The sequence below is a fragment of the Eurytemora carolleeae genome, unplaced genomic scaffold (genome assembly GCF_000591075.1).
Source record: "Eurytemora carolleeae unplaced genomic scaffold, Eaff_2.0 scaffold1465, whole genome shotgun sequence".
Taxonomy (NCBI): Eukaryota; Metazoa; Arthropoda; class Copepoda; order Calanoida; family Temoridae; genus Eurytemora; species Eurytemora carolleeae.
The window spans coordinates 56,094-76,931 of NW_019397362.1; the positions used below are offsets into that span (position 1 = coordinate 56,094).

The 20,838-nt window shown below is 31.6% G+C and overlaps 1 protein-coding gene across 1 annotated transcript in view; it reads right to left on the reverse strand.

Annotated features, from left to right (window-relative positions):
• Positions 1-18,748, reverse strand: part of LOC111713755 (uncharacterized) — a 27,170-nt gene extending 8,422 nt beyond the window's left edge. Inside the window, exons 1-14 of the mRNA XM_023488698.1 lie at positions 18,656-18,748; positions 16,974-17,075; positions 12,972-13,041; positions 11,649-11,692; positions 10,700-10,757; positions 9,423-9,472; positions 8,282-8,321; positions 8,167-8,220; positions 5,562-5,652; positions 2,887-2,953; positions 2,469-2,625; positions 1,923-2,104; positions 1,797-1,815; positions 996-1,063 (exon numbers count right to left, since the gene is read on the reverse strand). Of these exons, the coding sequence (XP_023344466.1) occupies positions 996-1,063; positions 1,797-1,815; positions 1,923-2,104; positions 2,469-2,625; positions 2,887-2,953; positions 5,562-5,652; positions 8,167-8,220; positions 8,282-8,321; positions 9,423-9,472; positions 10,700-10,757; positions 11,649-11,692; positions 12,972-13,041; positions 16,974-17,058 (985 nt within the window). The 5' untranslated portion in view covers positions 17,059-17,075; positions 18,656-18,748. The remainder of the gene's footprint in view (positions 1-995; positions 1,064-1,796; positions 1,816-1,922; positions 2,105-2,468; positions 2,626-2,886; positions 2,954-5,561; positions 5,653-8,166; positions 8,221-8,281; positions 8,322-9,422; positions 9,473-10,699; positions 10,758-11,648; positions 11,693-12,971; positions 13,042-16,973; positions 17,076-18,655) is intronic.
• Between the last annotated feature and the right edge of the window lie 2,090 nt (positions 18,749-20,838).

Genomic DNA, 20,838 nt, shown 5'->3' on the forward strand with positions numbered 1-20,838 from the left:
CTGAGAACAAACTCAGATCAGAAGTCCTCTAAACTGAGAACAAACTCAGATCAGAAGTCCTCTAAACTGAGAACAAACTCAGATCAGAAGTTCTCCAATCTGAGAACAAACTCAGATCAGAGGTTCTCTAAACTGAGAACAAACTCAGATCAGAAGTTGTCTAAACTGAGAACAAACTCAGATCAGAAGTTCTCTAAACTGAGAACAAACTCAGATCAGAAGTTGTCTAAACTGAGAACAAACTCAGATCAGAAGTCCTATTGGAGTTCATGCAAAACGTCCGCGTCAGGGGGGATAAAGTTGAACCATATCGCCAAACCTCCGCCGCACACAGAACTTCAGAAGAGGTGTTCCAGGAGTTTTATTCAAAACAAAGGCAGATGGAGAGGCACTGAGTGAGATCTCTGAACCAATTCAATGTGCATTAGTAGGTTCAAGATCTCGTTGGGGATGTGAACATAAAGGCTCATGTGTATATATGTCTGTAGTCTATAGTTAGCAGTAGGGTGTATAACAACCTCCTCATGTCCTAGTTGTAAGCAAGATCTGGTCAAAAAATAAAGCCAAGCCAGAAGTCACGATTCGGCTGCAAGCCACTCTTAGACCCTAGCATGTTCTTTTTAAACCTTATCCAGGCCAAAGCTCCCTACACTCAATGGAACAAGAGGACTTAGCCTGGATAAGCCGAACAAATCGAAAGATCTCTGCAAAATAGTTGATGAGTGATGATATATGAAAATCCATTTGCCATCCTAGGGGAAGTGATCTGATCAGTGTCTTGATTCTTCAATAATGTTTGTTTTTTCATTGATTACAGCTTAGATCTCAAAATGTGATTATTATTACTATTACTATCTTCATTACTGTGAAAAAAATGCTTAGGTGACCGAGCCTTATTTGACTTAAATAAAAGGTTTAATGCGTTAACTCTCAATATTGCTGACCCACTCTAATTTAGAATTATAATTCCCAAATAATAGTATTTAACATTTTACCTATTGTATTCAAACCTTCTCCAACTAAACCAACTCCTTTAGTAAATTTAGCAACAACAGGAAGTAACCTGAAAAGGTTTAATCCTAAAAAAACTTGCATGTCCGAATATATGACGTAGAAAGGAATTGAGTCTTTGCCACAAACTCAAATTTTCTAATCCCTAAATCTATGGAACCTGATGATGTAGACTTTGATATTTCAAACTTAGATAATTTGATGCAACATAATTCATAGTTTGAAATATCTAAGGTCTACGACATTGGGTTGCAGAGATATGGGTATTAGAAAATCTGAAATTGTGTCAAAGACTCAACTCCTTTCTGTCTGTTAAGGTGTATGTACGATAATAAGTCATGAGCCCTTAACAAATTGCCTCAAATATCGATTTAGAAAACCACAAGTTAAGTATAGTTTGTCTTTGCATTGGGAAAATAAAGGCAAGGCTGGGTTCCAAAGCTACAGGGTTACCCACAAAGCATGAGACTTCAAAGATGACTATACGGAACTTTTTGATTGGATTCATTGTTCCCTTTCTAGTCAGTTTATCTGTTATAAACTTATTTTATGAGACCAAGTTAAATTAAACCTTCAGATTTTTATATTAAATATTTTTTTAGGTCTTTAGCTGTGGGGAGTCATGTAGTTCTTCCATATTCCATTTTGTTTTTTTTAAGTGTTCAATAAACACATAAAATTATGCATTTTGGAAATTTACTGCTTGTAAAATTTGAATATAATATGTTTTAATGTGTTATAAACTTATTTATCAAATTATTATTATTTAAATTAAAATCAAAAACCTGTTTGTAACGTTTGTTCCTAAAAAAGAAGAAGATCTTAAAACTTTTTGAAATTTAGCTTATGTTTAATAAAATTCAACAATTCCTGAATTGCCAGAATTAAAATAATTCAAATTCTTCTTTTTCCTAAAACATTCTTTCCGATTATATACAACGCTTCTTCGACGGTCTGCTCCCGATCTGCTCTATCCTCTAGATCGGTCGGATTGGACGAATCGGCAGATTCTAGAGGAACTAATCCTTCTCTATGAGGATCTGGGATATTTCTTCCTTCGGCTCTGTAATAATCTTCATAGTAAACATCGTTCCTAGACAAAATTTTGGTCTTAAATATTAATTAATTTATTAATTTTATTTCAGCGTGTCCTGCGAAACATGACAGTTAAAGAACGACATGAAGATCGTATTTAATCTTTAGAAAATCGTATTTAATCTCTTAAAAAAAATTTGCGACATTACCATCTTGAAACAATAATACAAAAACCGCTTAATTGAATGTATTGTGTCATTTCCAAGTTGAGTAATTTTCTTCTTTCAAAATTTTGTTCAGATTTTGGTTTCCCTTGATAAATTAAAATCTGAACGAGTTTCTTTAAAACTACGGTAATGTTGAAAGCACAAAAAAGACAGACCACAGTAATAATTTAGATTTCATTTTGAAAAATATGCTACCCAATAAACTCCGACGGGTTGAAATTGGTGAAGTCGTCATTATTTTGAGATGTAGTTTCTTGATCTCTATACTCTTGTCTGCTGTAGTCGAGTTGAGAGTAGTCTGGTTGTGTGGTGTATGGATAGTCGTAGAAAACATCGCCGTTGGATTGATAAACTTCAAATAAAAAATTCAATCAGTGCTGATCGATTAATAATAAAAACATTTTATTTTTTATATAAGGGATCTTGCAGAATTTTTAAAAAGTGTTGAACATTCAGCTTTGATTTTTTTCCAGACTTTAAAGGGTTTTGGATTTAAAAGCTTCCACAACATTTTGAGAAGTTTTACAAATTTCAAAACTGTTTATTCGAAATTTTTTTGCTCAAATCTTTTTTTACAACATTTTTTTTCCACGGGCCTTTTAGTTAGTTTTACCTAAATCTGGATGAATATAATCATAACTCTGCTTGCTATAAATAGGTCCATGAAACTCCCCATAATCCTGAAATATATTTTTTAAATAAAAAAATAATTTTTAAAAATATTTTTTGAACTCTTGTTTTATCTTTACGGTAACTTTTGCCCGAGTACACTTTTAGAAAAACCCAAAATTGAGTTCGAAATATCGTATTCGAACCCATTTAAAAATTACGAAAATGTTGTTAGAAATTATTAACAGAATGTTATGAATATCTCTCAAATTCGAGATCTCTACATTTTTTAAATTTTCCAACTAGACAAAAGAAAAGGGTAAAATTCAACCGGCTAATCTTGACTTTGCTTCCTGTGGACATGTCTGAAAAAATGTAAATTTTTCACTTTCCGAGTACATATGTTAAGTTTCGAATACCATGTACATTGTACATTGCAGTACAAATATGTTTAGTTTCGAATGTCATGTGCGTACTCTACATTGTACATATATAGTTTAGTTTCAAATACCATGTACTGTACATTGTACATAGTTTAGTTTCGAATACCATGTACTGAACATTGTTCATAAATGTTTAGTTTCGAATACTATGTACTGTACATAGTACAAATATGTTTAGTTTCAAATACCATGAACTTTACATTGTACATATATATATGTTTAGTTTCGAATACCATGTACTGTGCATATATGTTTAGTTTCGAATACCTTGTACATTGCAACAATGCACATTGTACATATATGTTTATTTACGTATGTACTGTCAGTGCACACAGATATATTTATAAAAAGAGCAGATTTTGATTTTCCACTTTTTTTCACTCGTTAACTAATACCTTTTTGCTAATTTTAACCTTTTTAAAAGTCACCCTGGGTAGTTTTATTGATATACTTGTTATTGTTAATTAATGTGGTTTAATAAATGAGTGGGGGGGATATCCTGGAGTCTTGGTGTTTAATGAAGGGGGGGGGGAGCTGTGTTGGTGTTTCATGTTTTGTAAATAAATTGGTGGGAAAATATTGACCTTCCATTGTATTAAACACAATTCAAGGGAGATGCTTCAACCAACGATTTCTTGCATTCTTTTTTTCTCGTAAATTTTTTTTAATTACCTAATCTTTTGTTTAAGACTAAAATATTAGATTTCAGTATAATTTGCAATTCGATATTATAATTTTATAAATGAATAAGTATTTTTAAGTTTACAAAATAATATTCTATCCAAGGGTGTAATGCATGGAATGTTAATTGCGGTAGTGTATACTCTGCGTACACATTGAAACCAGTTCTCTTTGGGCGGAATTTGTAAACAAGATTAGATGCAACAGTGTTCGTTTAGTATCCGAGGAGGTTAAAAGCATTAAATTTTGATAATTTTGATAATTAACTTAATAGTTTCCTATGACCAGAATATTTCATTGATTTTTTATGTGAAAGATAGATCCCATGTCAGGCTTTGACATCCGTCTTGTGTTTACATTACCGCCCAGAGACAGTACACTTCAGTACAAAAGATGTGTACACTTCTGAAATAACTTTCCTTGCAATACATCCTTGATTCTATCTATTTTTTTGAAATACACAATATTTATGCTATAATTTGATTCTATAGAAGGGACACGAGGCACAATAATCACAAAATTATAAAAGTAATCCAAATTTGAGTATAATTTGCAATTAGATATTTTGTACAGTGAATCCCAGATATATGAATACATAGACCGTCATAAGTTTTTTGATAATTCTGAAGAAACTTCTTTTCATCTTTAATTAAAGGCAAATTAATCTCCTTGAAATATGAATGCAATTGATATATTAATATTAAACTCATTTTTCCGCGGCATTTAATCTCAAATATGTAATACGAATACATAATACAGATTTTCATAAGAGTTACACGTAATAATTCCAAAAAAAACTAAAATAAAACGTTCATAACACTTGAAAGAAAATTTTTGTATTTTTATCATAATATCATATTTCTTCGCTGATTATGAAAAGTAAACTTTTACGAATAGCTAAACAATAGTTTACAAATTATTGGAAACCTTGTTTTTTTTTGTTTGGCTATTTTTTGTCTCATTTTGTCGTAACATATTTTTAAAAGTCATCATTAATTTTTCAGAAATTAAAAGAGATCATTATTTTTTACCTTGTCATAGTAATTAGATATAAAAGTATTTAATTTTTTAATAATAAAAACGCCAGTTCTACGAGTTAAACTGTAAACAGTGTGAAAACTTTAAGAAGAGATAACTATGTACAGACAAAACTGTGTATGTATAGAACTACATACAGACTGAACTATGTACAGACAGAACTATGCAAAGACAGAACTATGTACAGACAGAACTATGTGCAGGGAAAACTATGTACAGACAAAACTATGTACATACAGAACTATGAACAGGCGTAAATGTAAACAGTTTGTAAGACAGAACACATACAGAGATTGGACATCGTCTGATTTTGGTATTCACTGCGAAAACTTTTGAATCGATTAAGTGCTAAATCCATAAAAAAAAAGGGTGAAACATATCTTCGCAACATTCTATTGCCCAAATTCAGTTACTGTTATGTTTCTGAAATCAACGTAATCCGTCAGATTACAAAGATAATGATTAGTGTTTTCTAAAAAGATTAAGAAATCAAAAGTTTTGAGCTCCGGCACCTTACCTTATAATCCTCGTATTCGTCCTCCCTTGAAGTGTTAGCTCCAGTAAGATACCGCGCTATTGTACCAACTGCTCCAATAGTTTCATGAACTCTAACAAATATAACAATGGCGGTGAAGTTACGACTTACAGAGACTGTAGACGTGATTTTAAGTAGCCTACGGTTAAGTACCATTCATTTAAGTACCCTACATTTAAGTACCCTACATTTAAGTACCCTACATTTAAAGTACCCTATATATTTGAGCTTTACCCTACATTTTAAGTACCCTACATTTTTAGTACCCTACATTTTAAGTACCCTACATTTTAAGTACCCTACATTTTAAGTACCCTACATTTTAAGTACCCTACATTTTATGTACCTTATATTTAAAGTACCCTACATTTTTAGTACCCTACATTTTAAATATCCTACATTTAAAGTACCCTACATTAAAAAAGTGGCCTGTTCAATTCACAACGGTGCCCTTTAGACCAATGTAAACAATGATGGGATCATCCCTCTTTTCTTTATCTTAAAATTGATTGTTTTCATTTGCGGTTTTCAATTAAAAAGTTTGCTACAATATCGGTATGAATGGTACCGTTGTAAATTGGCCATGCCACTCTAAAAACGGAGATTCCCTTGAAATCTTTTAAGAGAGTATTAATTTTCAACCAATTCATTAAGGACAATTTTTAATTCCAATTTAAAATTTATTTTAAGTATGTAATGTCACTTCATGCCCTGCAATGTCAGCATCCAGCTCTATGTAAAGATATTATATCCGATGGTAAGATTGGATATTGAAGATGGAAAAATGTCAGACTGGATGGATGAAATGAAATATTGGCCGCAAAGATTCTTGATGGTATTAATCATAGATTCTATATTCTAGATTCTAGATTTACTATTCCGAGTTAACATTTTCTATACGTAATTAGAGTTAAGCATCGTTATTATCAGTTTTTTACCATTTTTAGGATAATCTGAGATGTTAAACATTTTTCTCTAAAAGTTTGTTTTTATTACACTATGCAAAATATTAAATCCAGTAGAAGATGTCAATATCAGCCAGAGCGATGTTTCAAATCGTTATTTAAAGGAACTGCAAAGGAAAGAGGAAAGAGGGTATAGGCTGAAAGCTATTCACTTTAGCTCTTGATCCCGACCCATGAAAGTTAAATCTGATGTTCCTGTCTTGGGAAATTGATATCAAACTGTGTAAAATTTATACGAAAATTCATATTTATGCAGCAGAACTTCCACCAATGAGAGTGCAGTATACTGGCCACGTGTCTCTGTCTGTATCACGTGACCAATATACTGCACTACCATTGGTGGGAGTTCTGATGACGTTATATATACTTATGAATAATATTATCAATTATATCTCTTAAAAATCAAAATAACAATTAAAAATAATAATTGGAGAAAACCTAAGTTACAATTAGGGTTCTCTGGGATATCTTCGTTTTCAGATTGGTTGCATATTTGCTGAATATGATCATTTCTATACTAAATTGTATATATATTAATTTTCGTAAAAATTTGACAAAGTTTTATATCAATTTCTCGAGACAGGAACATTAGATATAACTTTCATGGGTCGCAATCAAAAGCTAAAGTGAAGTGCTTTCAGCCTATACACTTTCATTTTTTCCTTTACAGACCCTTTAACAAACGTTTGATCTTGCTTCGTTCAGGCTTAAACATCAGAGTTAAAATATGCATAATGTCATAAAAAAAAGATGGATAATGAATAATGTCTAACTTTATAACGTGATGTATAACATCAACGTAAGAAAAGGTTGACTGTCTGGAATTCTAAGAATTGATCGGAGGAGCGTTGCCAACTTTTACAAGATACATAAGATTTTGTAATTATGCTCTGAATAAAAATCATTATTTTAAAATTTTTTTTATGTAAAATAAAGCCAGGAGGGGATAGAATCTTGCCATTGAACAATTTTTTTTCTTGGAAATTCTTTTGTTTTACATGTTTATGTAGATGAAAAAAAATCCTATTTTTTAAGCATATCAAAAAGAGACAATGTTTTTTGCATTCAATAAGTTTTCACTTTTCATAATATAAGGTAAATCTTGCTAAGAACTATATCCTTTAAACCTTTCTTGGAGAAAATGTGATATCCTTGTCTTTTTTAAATAAACTGAGTTTTCGCCGCAAACTTTATAATTTTTAATCCACATATGTTTGTGACCCGATGTCGTAGACCTTTTATAATTCAAATTAAGAATTCTGTTAGATTAAATCGCCTAAGATATTAGAGTTTGTTCTTTTTCATTTTACAATTGCAATCTTCATAAAGATGACTTGCGGATTACTAATGCACCAGAAACATGGAAGGAAATTGACAATATCTTCCTCATTGTTACTCGGATAAAGGGTTAAAGGATACGGTTGTGAATCGGTCATGTCAACTCACGTTATCATTACATTTTAACATAGGTAATCTGACCCTTCATCAGACAAAGCTTTTAAGGGTACCGTTGTAAATCGTGCATTGCAATCTTTGCATTGAGGGCCACTTGAAATAACGCTTACAGTCTCTTTAAGTCCAGAAAGTGTTATAGGAAACCTCATTTTTATTTTTAAGTTTACCGACTATGAGCCTCCTGCCCAAGTACAGCAGCCGCTACCCTATCTACCCCGTCTCTAGAAAAAATTTAAATAATTCAACAAAATTTTAACATTTTTAGTTTGTATTCAAATATACCTTGCAGTATTTGTGAGTGTGTTTACACTTGCTGCTACCCCTAAAGATCATAATACTTATAAGTATTTAAAATTATGTAAATAAATGTAAGGTTTTCCAGGATTTTTCCGTTTTAATAATGGATTACCAAGACCAACGTCGTTTTTAAGAATTTAAATTCATTTGCAAGCAAAATTTTTTTTAATTTCCTATAGGTCATGTGACTTGACACAAAATTAATTGGGGCTGAACGGTTCAGAGGTTTACTAAACACAAACAGAAAGTTCTGTTTTTATTTCTGTTTTTTGATTTCTTGAAAGTTTGTGGCCTGTTATAATTCTATTAGTTCATTTTTATTTCCTTTTTCATCTTTTTTCCTGATTTCCTTTTTCTTGAAAGTTTTTTTTGTAAAATTTCTTTCATGATATTAATTTCTTTAGCTGGTTTATAAATCACACTCTTAAATGGTTTTGTCACTTTCTTCCACCAACCAACTAGTTCTAACCTTTTCAGAAAATATTAATGTAGAGAACAATATTCTACTTAAATGTTTATTTCTTGCGCTCTCCAGAAAGAATAATTATAATTATGGTAATCAATCAATAGTGACAATTATATTTTTTACAATTTATCAAAATTTCTGTAGTTGAACTTTCAGGATAGCTTTAGACCATGTTTTAAAATTTTAGTTTTTAAGAGCTCTTTAAGAGCAAATAATGAAAACCAGAAAAACAGGACTGGGTAAAGAACTTTTCCTTTGAGTTTAAATCATTTAAACCTTTTAGCAAAATTTATAGGTGGGTGGATTGTTATTACAATATGCATTTAAGTATCTAACACTGAACACTTGTGTATAGAGTGATCGTATTTCTTGGGGGGATTTTGTGGAATTGATAAATAAAAAAAAACATTCTTGATATATGGAGAGTTAGAGATCCTCGATTTTTTATTTGGGTTAAAATATTGCATTTCTCAGAAGCAAACTTCTGATTATGAAAGAAAAAACTCGAGGATTTATAGAGCAAAGACGAGAAAGAACGAATGAATTTATGGACCGCTGTTGTAAATAGTTTGCATAAATAGAAAAAAATTCTTGTTTTTCAAATTTTTGGGTCAATCGTTTTTGGCTGGCTTTCAAACTTTAAACTTTTAAGAAGTATTCCTGGCGCAATGTGTTCGTCAACAGTGTGTCTGAAGTGAGCAGCTGACTCCCTGAATACAAATATAAGCAATTTTATGCATTAAAACCTAGAATAGAATAGAACTAATTACACTGGCCAGGAACTCTAATCTTATGAATTAAAACCTAGAATATCTCAACATTAGAGTAATAATTACACTGGCCAGAAACTCTAATTGTTCTTTTTTTATGCTGTAAATTAATTTTTTCCTCTACTGTATACTTATTCACTTCAGTTTTAGGCTTTATAATTCCCTTAACTTCGACCACTTTTAAATGGTAACATAAAAGGTAAAATAGGCATAGACCAGTACAATCTACAAAAGCACAAACAGAGGACGGGGGACTGAATTTGGTAAGATCATGGTTAAACGACTTATGACTTATCATCCACCCCACAGCTATCGTTGACTACAGTTTATTTACAAGTAAACCTCTCTTCATGTTTACAATATATCAAAACCTAGAATAAAACATTAGAGAACTAATTACACTGTCCAGAAACTTTTTTTGTTAACAAATCGCCCAATGACTCAAATGTGCCTTGGGACAAGCAAAAATAATGAAATCACACTGTGCGAAGAGTTCTGAAATAAAAATAATCCTTCAACGAAAGGAAACGAAATTTAATTTATGAGTTTAAAACGAACGGTTGCTTGATAATTATGGGGCATTCGTTATTTGAACTATACGTAACCGTTAACGAACATATTAAGGGGGTACGGGGGGTGGGGGCAACCCTGTATGTACCCCCTAACATGCCCCTCTTTAGCCCCCCCCCCCCATTACGCAAAATATATTCTTTTCATCTCAATTAACAACTTGTCCATTTTATGATTATTTCTCAAATTCTTTCTTAGACCTTAATCTTATTTACAATTTTTCATTTGAAACAGGGGCGGATACAGGGGGGCGGCAGGACCTTCGCACCCCCCTGAGATTTCAGAATAGCTTCTTAATAGCATCAAAGGGATAGAAACCTAGTGCAAAAGTGTAAAAATATCTATTTAAAAAAAAACATTTCGCCTGTGGCCCGTCTTTTTGTTCCTAAATCTGGATGTTTTTGTTCCAAAATAAATCTAGCACCCCCCTCACTTAAATCCTGTACTCGCCCGTGATTTGAAATCCACATCATACAATGGTATGATTGGTATTAAGATAAGTTAATATTTAATTCAAAACTTGATTTTTTCTCCTTGATGCGGGGGGGGGCGGGTTGAACAAGGACTAGACCAGGGGTCAACCAAAAAAATACTTTCCTCACAACTGGGTTTGCAGCACGATGAAATTGTGTCACAGCGGTGACTCCCGCATTCCCTGTACATAGCGCCATTTTTAAATTTTAATTTCAATTGATAATTTGATTTTATATAATAACAGACTTTAAGTCCTGGATCCAATTATGAAATATTATTGTTATTATTATGTTTATTATTATTATTATTCTTATTATTGTCATTATTATTGATAAATCTTCAGTCTAATCTAATGAAAACTAGACGGCCAGGGGGGGGATAAATCTTCAGTCTAATCTAATGAAAACTAGACGGCCAGGGGGGGGGGATAAATCTTCAGTCTAAGTTACAATTTACTCATTAAAGGGACTGTAGACACATATCAAGTGATTTTCTATTTATATGAGGTGCAATCCGATCCATAACTGTATTTTGTATATCTTTATCTGATCAATAATGTTGAAAATATTGTAGATTTTCTTGCTTCAAAAGTTATTTTTTTATTTCTAAAATTTCATCCATCGTTATTTAGCGAAATCCGCAAGTCTCTTGGATTGGATTGACAATGGAAAATTTTCAATTTTCAATTCTTCACTGATGATACTTGATTGTACCGGGCTGACTTATAAGCAGCTAGGGCGTACACTGTACAGTACAAATACAGACTGTATAAGGCAAAACAGAACAGTACACCATATGAATCATCTGCTTCTTGTGAGATTCTTGTGCCTTGATTATACAAAACTTTTACGGGTACCTTTGTAAATCGATAATTCCACTTTAGATATTAAGGGTCACTTGAAAATAATCTTTTTTAGGCACCATTTTTATTTTAAAAACAAACGTTTATAAGTCGTTAATTTTAAAGAAAAAACCCGGAAAATGTTAGTTAGTCCGTTACGGGGATGTATTGATCAAAAATCTGACCCTATTTGAATTATATATAAAAGATGTAAAACTTTAAATAACGTTCCTAAGTTTATTGCTGTTTCCACCAGAGCCGGCACTACACGCTCCCTTAAAACATAACGTATTTATAAAATTATAGAATATAAGCAGAACCAGTTTTAAAGGGGTTGTAAGCCTAATTTCAAGAAACTCTCTATTCAAAGATGGCAATGATCCCAACGGTACCCTTGACACGTTTATCTGATCAATAATGTGAAGGATATTTATAGTTTTTACTAGGTTTAAAAGTGTGTAATTCTGATATTTCCTACATGTTTTTCTGCGGAAGAATTACGCGAATCACTTCTTTAGAAATGTTAGAGATATCACAATTGAAAATAATCAGTTTTCAAAATTATAAACATGATATCTAATTCATACTTGTTCAGACAACGCATTTAAGAGTACCGTTGTAAATCAGGCAATGTCATCTCTGCAGGCTCACTTTAAAGTACCCTAAAGTGGGATAATATATAGCCCTTATTTTAAAAATAAAGTTAAAGATTTTGTAACGAATTTATGTATCTTTTAAATCTGGAGTATATGTTGATCTTGAGCGCTTCGTTTTAAAATCTTGTTAAAGATTCGAGTCTTTGACGCTATGCCATGCAAAATCAAATGTTCTAATCCCTATATTTTTGCAACCTGTTGGTGGACATATTTGATATTTTAAAATTATATTATTTAATGTATATGTCAGAATAGTTTGAAATATCTGAGGTCTACGTCATTCATAGGTTCCAAAGATATAGGGAGTAGAAAATCAGAGTTTGTGGCAAAGACTCAATTCCTAGCTATGCGGATCAATTCTTGATCCTAGACTTTCTGACTTCAAACCACATTTAAAGAGATATTACAGTAACAAACCAAATTTAAAGATATATTACAGTAACAAACCATATTTAAAGAGATATTACAGTAACAAACAACATTTAAAGAGATATTACAGTAACAAACCACATTTAAAGAGATATTACAGTAACAAACCACATTCAAAGAGATATTACAGTTACAAACCACATTCAAAGAGATATTACAGTTACAAACCACATTCAAAGAGATATTACAGTAACAAACCATATTCAAAGAGATATTACATTAACAAACAACCAAATAACCAGTCCAAAGTATCATTCTTTCAAAAACAAAAAAAAAGTTTCAAATAATACTATTTTAAAAAATAATAACACATGGGTAATGCACCATTGTTGAACAAAAAACATAAGAGCCATAAAAATTGTCGACTTTGAAGTGTCGTAAACCCATAACCTTGTATTTACCTAACTCAAAATTTAGTTGTACAACGAGCGGAGAGGATTAGCGCTGATTAGAACATCTCATATCTTACCTAACTATCTCTACTCCTCCATCTATCCGGGGTCTCACTCGTCGTTCGAAATATTCAGGAATCGATGGAACTAAAAAAGAAATGTATTTCAGTTATTGGTTAAATCATTTTTTTAATAAGATACGTTGTCATAAGTAAACTATATTCAATGAACCATAAAGATCAAAGAACAAACAATTCTGAACTGAACTGAAAAAAATTTGCTTTAAAAAATCAAAGATTATCTTTTTGCAATAAAGAAGATTTATCACATTAAGTTATGAAAAAATTTGAAATTTATTCCGAAATTGTTTTGTTAAAACTTTTCCTATAAGAGATAAAGTAAAAAAATAAATCGAATCTCATCTTAAATATTTTTTAATCTCTATTTCAGCGGAATAATCTGTTCTAAAGAAATACATTTCAATAGATTTATGTGAAGAAAATTAACTCGTCAGCATTCGTTCTAATCTAAAAGACCACCTTTTTGTTATCTTGAAAACCCAAGATAAATTACATTATCTTTGACTACAGTGAGACCCATAAAACTGTGAAAAAGGAAGACGACTAAAGACATAACTTACAATTTCAAATTGTCCATGAAAATGAAACACTGTAATTGTGCAGTGTACACAATACAGAGTCTGCAAAATTATTTGCTTTGTAACAACATCGAACACAAATAAGTTTGCTTAACCCTATTCCTGCTGGGAGGGGGGGGGGTCTGAACCCCAGTAGTTTTTCAAATAAAAAGTATGGGTCTAAGGCTGTTGAAATCTGACTTCTCCTAAATATGCATAGCTCTCTCCTTTTAGGCATAAAACCGGGCTCTTATACTAACTGCCTGAGTCCTCGGACACACTGCCTGATAAATACTTTTTCCTGTAATAAACTAAATCTTTGCAAATTATTTGCATTAAATCCTTCAAAAGAAGTTTACACATTTTTAGTTTTTCTTAATTACACATCAGGTTATTTGAAATTTTGCAACATTTTTTGCATATTTGAAATGGCATGGTCAAGGGCTTTTTAAAAATGTATATTTTATCATTTTTTGGAAATTTTTTTGCAAAAATTTTTACTATATTTTTGCCAAACAAATTTCGAATTTTGCAAATTTTCAATTCTTTTTCAGATTTTAAAAGTAGAGCAGAAGAGCTTTCCAATAATCATTTGTTACATTTTGACATCAAACAGGGGATTTAAAGTGGGAGTCACCCCCCCCCCCCAGCGTATCCTGAGGCCGAATTCAAATAATTTGAGCCGCAGCTCAAATATGGTTGGTTTCAATTAAAATTGTATTCAATGTTTCAAGATTTAAGCCGGCGTTGAATAGAAACCGGTTTTGGCGGATTTGAGACGCGGCTTAAATCAATTAAATTCAGACTCTGGGTTTCAAGTACCCCAGCCAAGGATAGGGTTAAATTGTCTTTGTTTTCATTTTTCATAGTTTTAAGGTTCCCACTGTAGTATATTTTACCGAGGTTCCTGTAATAGTGCATAAAATGAATTTACGGAAAATAATAAAAACAGGTATAAGTTATTCTAATTGAGTTTGTAGGAATTTCCGATGTATTCTGTAAATAACTTTTCACTGTAAATTATAGAACCAAAGTTAATCAGAGGAACTAAGTTCTTGCCACAATTTCAAATTTTCTAATCCCTATACATTTTAACCTAATGTTGATATTTTTAAACTGAAACTATTTGATCTAGGAGAATTCATGGTTTAAAATATCAAAGGTTGCAAAGAAATAGGGATCAGCAAAATTTGAGTTTGTGTGAGTTCATAGGACTACTTTTATTTTCTAATATTTTCTGTAAATAGCTTTTTGTAATTTCCAAGCAAGAGATTTTCGGGCTCAAAGGACAACCTATAGAAGCAATCTATTCTAATTTATCTAGTGGCCAGATTTTATGAAGCAGTAGTTGAATCACACAGACCCGGCTGAATCAGAGGTACGTGGTTTAACTACTTCTCTCTATATATTAAATCTGGTCCTGTCCCATGCACTATATATTAATCTAATTCAATTCTAATATCTATAATTTCTGTCCCTGAGGGTCCATGATGTTAACAAAATAACACATGGTGGTGTTGGATATATTTAACTCAAACCAAAACAGGGAATTAACACACAACTTTCAAGATTCGACAGGAAATTTTGTTCACAACTCTGATATTTCAATCCCTACATCTTTGCAACCCGACGTCGTAGACTTTTGATATTTTCAACCCTGATTTTAATGGATCAAATAGTCAAAGTTAGAAATATATCAAAGGTTTGCACCATCAAATTGCAACAATATAGGAATTCGAAAATTTGAGTTAATGGCAAAAACTCCGTTTCTTATTCAGCCAGATTTTCTGAAGCTTAAAATTTGATTAATCTCTAAATTGCATTTATTATTAGTATTTTAAAGAATTATTCACACATACAAAGATATAAATACATATATAAATGGTGTAGTTTAAATTTGTTTAAATAAATTTTTGAAAATACAGGTTTCCAAAAGAAAAAAGAAAAATATTTAAAAATTATCCACAAATAGTCGACATTGATCATTACTCATTACATAACATATTTATCATTTCAGTTATTACGTGATCATCGAATCCGTCAACATATAAATTATTCGTTCTTGTATTTAAAAGTTCTTGTAAAACCGGAACTTTCCATGCATGGTCCAATGGGAACTTTAAGAGTATGTTATGGTGCATCATTTTTATTGTTCACAATGTTTTAAAAAATAAACCAGTTTAAAGGAAAAATTAAATTTATTTTTGGGAAAATAAGTTTAGCAGTAAAAGGAAGACTCAAATGTTGTGGCATGGAAGACCGAACGGTTGTGGCTCACGGCTGGCAGAAGACAAATAAGCTATGTTCTTTTACAAAAAAATGGCTAGTTATTATTTTGAAATATTAAAATATTATTTGAAGAATAGATTGTGGAAAAGAAATTTTCCTATATTTAAAATAAATGTCTCGATGTAGAGTGAATATTCCAAAATTTTTCGCTACATTAATTTATTTGCAAACATGAAGGGATTTAAATATATACAAAAGAATTGAAGATTTTTCATGTTTTATTTTTAGAAAAATAAATAATACAAGTTTAGGATTATTTCTTTTGCATCCAAAACCTGCAAAAGACTTACGTGTTGTACCCATGCTTTTTTGGAATATAAAAAAATAAGGGCAAAAAAGTGTTTCTATTGTTTTGTTGTTTTTATAGCTTTCCAACAGAGGAAACCCCCTGAATTAAGTGTTTAAAAATTATCAACTAAAGGCATTTTGTTGTTTCAGGTATTAACATTGCACATGTGCGACTTGCGGATTTATATTCAGAAAGAATCAAAGGAAATATTCTGAATTTAACACTTTTAAAGTTAGAAAAATGCCGATATCTTCCAAATGTTACAATGTGTACAGTCCCTTTATATCCTGTATTTGTTCTACAGGCCCTTTATATCCTGTATTTGTACTGTACAGTGTACAGTCCCTTTATATCCTGTATTTGTACTGTACAGTGTACAGTCCCTTTATATCCTGTATTTGTACTGTACAGTGTACAGTCCCTTTATATCCTGTATTTGTACTGTACAGTGTACAGTCCCTTTATATCCTGTATTTGTACTGTACAGTGTACAGTCCCTTTATATCCTGTATTTGTACTGTACAGTGTACAGTCCCTTTATATCCTGTATTTGTACTGTACAGTGTACAGTCCCTTTATATCCTGTATTTGTACTGTACAGTGTACAGTCCCTTTATATCCTGTATTTGTACTGTACAGTGTACAGTCCCTTTATATCCTGTATTTGTACTGTACAGTGTACAGTCCCTTTATATCCTGTATTTGTACTGTACAGTGTACAGTCCCTTTATATCCTGTATTTGTACTGTACAGTGTACAGTCCCTTTATATCCTGTATTTGTACTGTACAGTGTACAGTCCCTTTATACCCTGTATTTGTATTGTACAGTGTACAGTCCCTTTATACCCTGTAAATGTACTGACCTCCTCTCTTGGTTCGATTAGTTTGGTGAGTTGAGAAAACGACTTGAACTCCTAGAATACACAGTAGAACTCCCACTAGTCTCATCTCATCACTTTCTAGAACTAATATTTTATTATTCACTAGCTCATGTGTCCGGCGTTGCCCGTGGAATTTTAGAAAATTTGAAGAAAAAATCTGATTTTAAACTTAAAAATGTTGGCCCCGGGATACCCAAGAATTCTCTCAAAAATGTCGGGCCGTTTGGCCCATGTATAGCTTACATATATACAAACTTTAAAACATATTATAAACTGGCTAAATGGTTTGGTGTTGCCTGTGAAATAACAAAAAATTATGATTTTGAAAATAAAAATTGATTTGTATCCAAAATTCGATTTTTGAAAAAATATGAGATCATAACTTTTGTATTCTAGATGAGAAGTTAGGATTTAAATCATGTGAAAGGAATTGAGTTTTTGCCACAAACTCTGGTTTTCTAATCCCAATATCTTTGGAACCCAATGTCGTAGACCTTTGATATTTCAAACTATAAATTTTGTTAGATAAAAAAATCTAAGTTTAAAATATATAAGGTTAACATCATCGTCTTGCAAAGATGTAGGCATTAGAAAATTAGAGTTTGTGGCTAAAACTCAATTCCTTCGGATCTAACGTGAACTCGTTTTATTTTCATTAAATGGATTTTCTCTGAATCCTGGTGGATTCATGTTAACATGTTTTATTAAATAAAGAGAATTCAATGCAGGAAGAAAAAGGAAAAACAGAAGGAAACCCTTAAACAACGGAAAAAGAGAAATTGTAGGCACAGGGAAGAGATAAAGGAAAAGGAAGGAAAGAGAAAGAGATGAGAACTATAGAAAGAAGGAAATGAGTTAAGGGGGGAAAGGAAAAGGAGAAAAAAGAGGCAAGGAAAAGAGGGTACAAAAAGAAAAAAGGAGAAAAAAAGAAAGGAAAAGGGGGTACAAAAAGGAAAATAAGAACAAAGAGGCAAGGAAAAGGGGGTACAAAAATAAAAAGGAGAAAAAAAGGAGGTAAGGAAAAGGGGGTACTAAAAGAAAGGAGAAAAATGAGGCAAGGAAAAGGGTGTACGAAAAGGAAAGGAGAAAAAAGAGGCAAGGAAAAGGGGGTACAAAAAGGAAAGGAGAAAAAAGGGGCAAGGAAAAGGGGTACAAAAAGGAAAGGAGAAAAAAGGGGGTAACAAAAAGGAAATGAGAAAAAAGGGGGTTACTAGAAGGAAAGGAGAAAAATGGGGGTAAAAAGGAAAGGAGAAAAAAGGGGGTACAAAAAGGAAAGGAGAAAAAAGAGGCAAGGAAAAGGGGGTACAAAAAGGAAAGGAGAAAAAAGGGGGTACAAAAAGGAAAGGAGAAAAATTGATTATGTAAATTATAAAAGAGATTATAACTTAAAAGTTTCATTTACAATTTACATTTTAAAATCGTTTCAAAGGCTAATTGCGATAAGTTTAACAATCATAAACTGTAATAGTTTAACGCGATTTGAAGAAAAAGTAGTTTAATCCTTTTCAACCTCAGCAAAATTTTGGAGAACATTTTTTATTTTTTTCATTTAATTCTGTTATCAATGATGATGTTTTATAAAACTTCTTTTGTATGCTTTTTTAAAGAAGCAATACGAAATTACGAATCTTTTTATGCAAATTGTAAATCTGAAATTTGTTTACCTTCTTTTTCTTATTCGAAGGCCCCCTTCAGAACAACAAGAAAATTTGTTCGTTTCTCTAAAAACATGATAAATCAACTAATATGTTAAAGGGATTGTATGCGTAGTTTCAAGTGACCCTTATATACAGTAGTGCCCCTAGCTTTGTCTGATTAAGTTTAAATTAGATTTGTTTTCAATTGTGGTTTCTCTACAAAGGTCCTTTTTAACTATCAGAATTTAACACTTAAATCTTAGAAAACGACGTTATCTTCCACATCATTGATCAGATAAAGGTTTCAAGAGATTTTGTCTGTATGTATAGTGTACAGTGTACAGTGTACAGTGTACAGTGTACAGTGTACAGTGTACAGTGTATAAAGCTTGCTTTAGCAGGTTCAAATTAGACCCGGTATATTTGAAATAAACCGGAGTGTGGGAGGATCACTTAAAATTACATTAACAGTCCCTTTAAGTTTCATACCTTTGTGTACAATAATCACCAAATTTCAGTTCAATCCAATGTTTTTAAACTTGCACTGTTAGAAACCCCAACATGTTGTTCATAATATAGAATATTTAACGAAGGCAATTCTTAATTACGAACATTTTGATCGAAACTATTAACAGAATGTTAGTGACATCTCTTTTATTTTCACTGTTACAAAAAAAAACTACATTTCTTTTATGATAAAGAATTTTCCGAACGCATCATTAAATTTCAAAATTTTATGTTGTTTATGTTTGTGGACAGATAGTTATGGCGTAAATAAGTTTTAAATTAATTTTTAACAAATAGAGGTTAATCACGAAATCATAATTCTAAAAGGATATTTCTTACTCTCCACTTGTAGATGAAGATCTAAATTAAATATATTTTGTCTGTAAGTCAGAGGAAAAAATCTTGCATTTAAAAATAGGGAACAGAATAAAATAGATATAAAAATGTGTGAGAAATCGATAACATTCTGTTCATAATGAACAACCTGTTTTTTATAATACTTTACAATGTATCACAGTGATTTAAAGGTCTCACCCTCGCAAGCCAAAATATTTGAGAATTTTCCCAATTACTTCTTAAACCAAAGCTAACCACAAGTAGCGCTAAAATGTACAAATAAATGGCTAGATTAAAGCATAAGTGAGTAATTTAGCGGTAAAATCTAAACCCAAAGCGCTGNTGTACATACAGCTCACTAATTATGAAACTATGTGGTATATTGTACATACAGCTCACTAATTATGAAACTATGTGGTATATTGTACATACAGCTCACTAATTATGAAACTATGTGGTATATTGTACATACAGCTCACTAATTATGAAACTATGTGGTATATTGTACATACAGCTCACTAATTATGAAACTAATGTAAGAAAGTGCGTAACCGGAAATAAGCGTAAAATTAAGATCGAACGCAAAGTACCAATTGTTCCGCGCGTGGGAAGTATGGACTACTGGTATAAAGTGTGACATTGATCTAGTCCTGTGTACGCGGATAGCGTAAATTGACCCAAAGTAAGCAAATTCAGGGGTACACTTTCATTATTTATTTTATTCAACCCTTTTTTTCAAGTTCAAATTTTTTTGATTTAAACTTCTAAATTATTATTTGGTGAAGTATATATGGTTTAATGTCGTTCATATACTTCTATTGTTTAGATTTAAATCAGAAAATTTCCCAGGCTGTAACATGTGTTTCAACCCGGGCTATATACTTACCCTTTTTTAGAACGTTTTTATTCCATCTGCTTAAATAGTATTCTTTATTTTGTGTAATTGGCTTTTAAAAATATGAAACGGACCCTGACAATAAAACCCTTTATCCTTGAAGGATATTCAAGGCACCGTTTTCAACGTATATCTTAAAATAATATAATACATTTATATGTCTTCTTTGTTTTCTTGTATAAAAATATATTGAATCCGTGTATTGGTCTACATATGTACATTTTACGTCTTATATACTTAGTTTTTATGTCTGTCTGTTTGTTTGTATTTAATAAACGTCAAAACTGCTGAATCGATCGGGTGCAAATTTTGTGACCCCACGGAAGATTAAGGATACTCAGAATTACATGAAGTTGCATCCAAAAGCTTTTGATTTTTGTGAAACTTTAAAATGCGGGAAAAAATATTCGAAAAATCCTTTTCTTATATATTGTACAAAGAGAAAATGCTCACAGAAAGAGCAACAATTAAA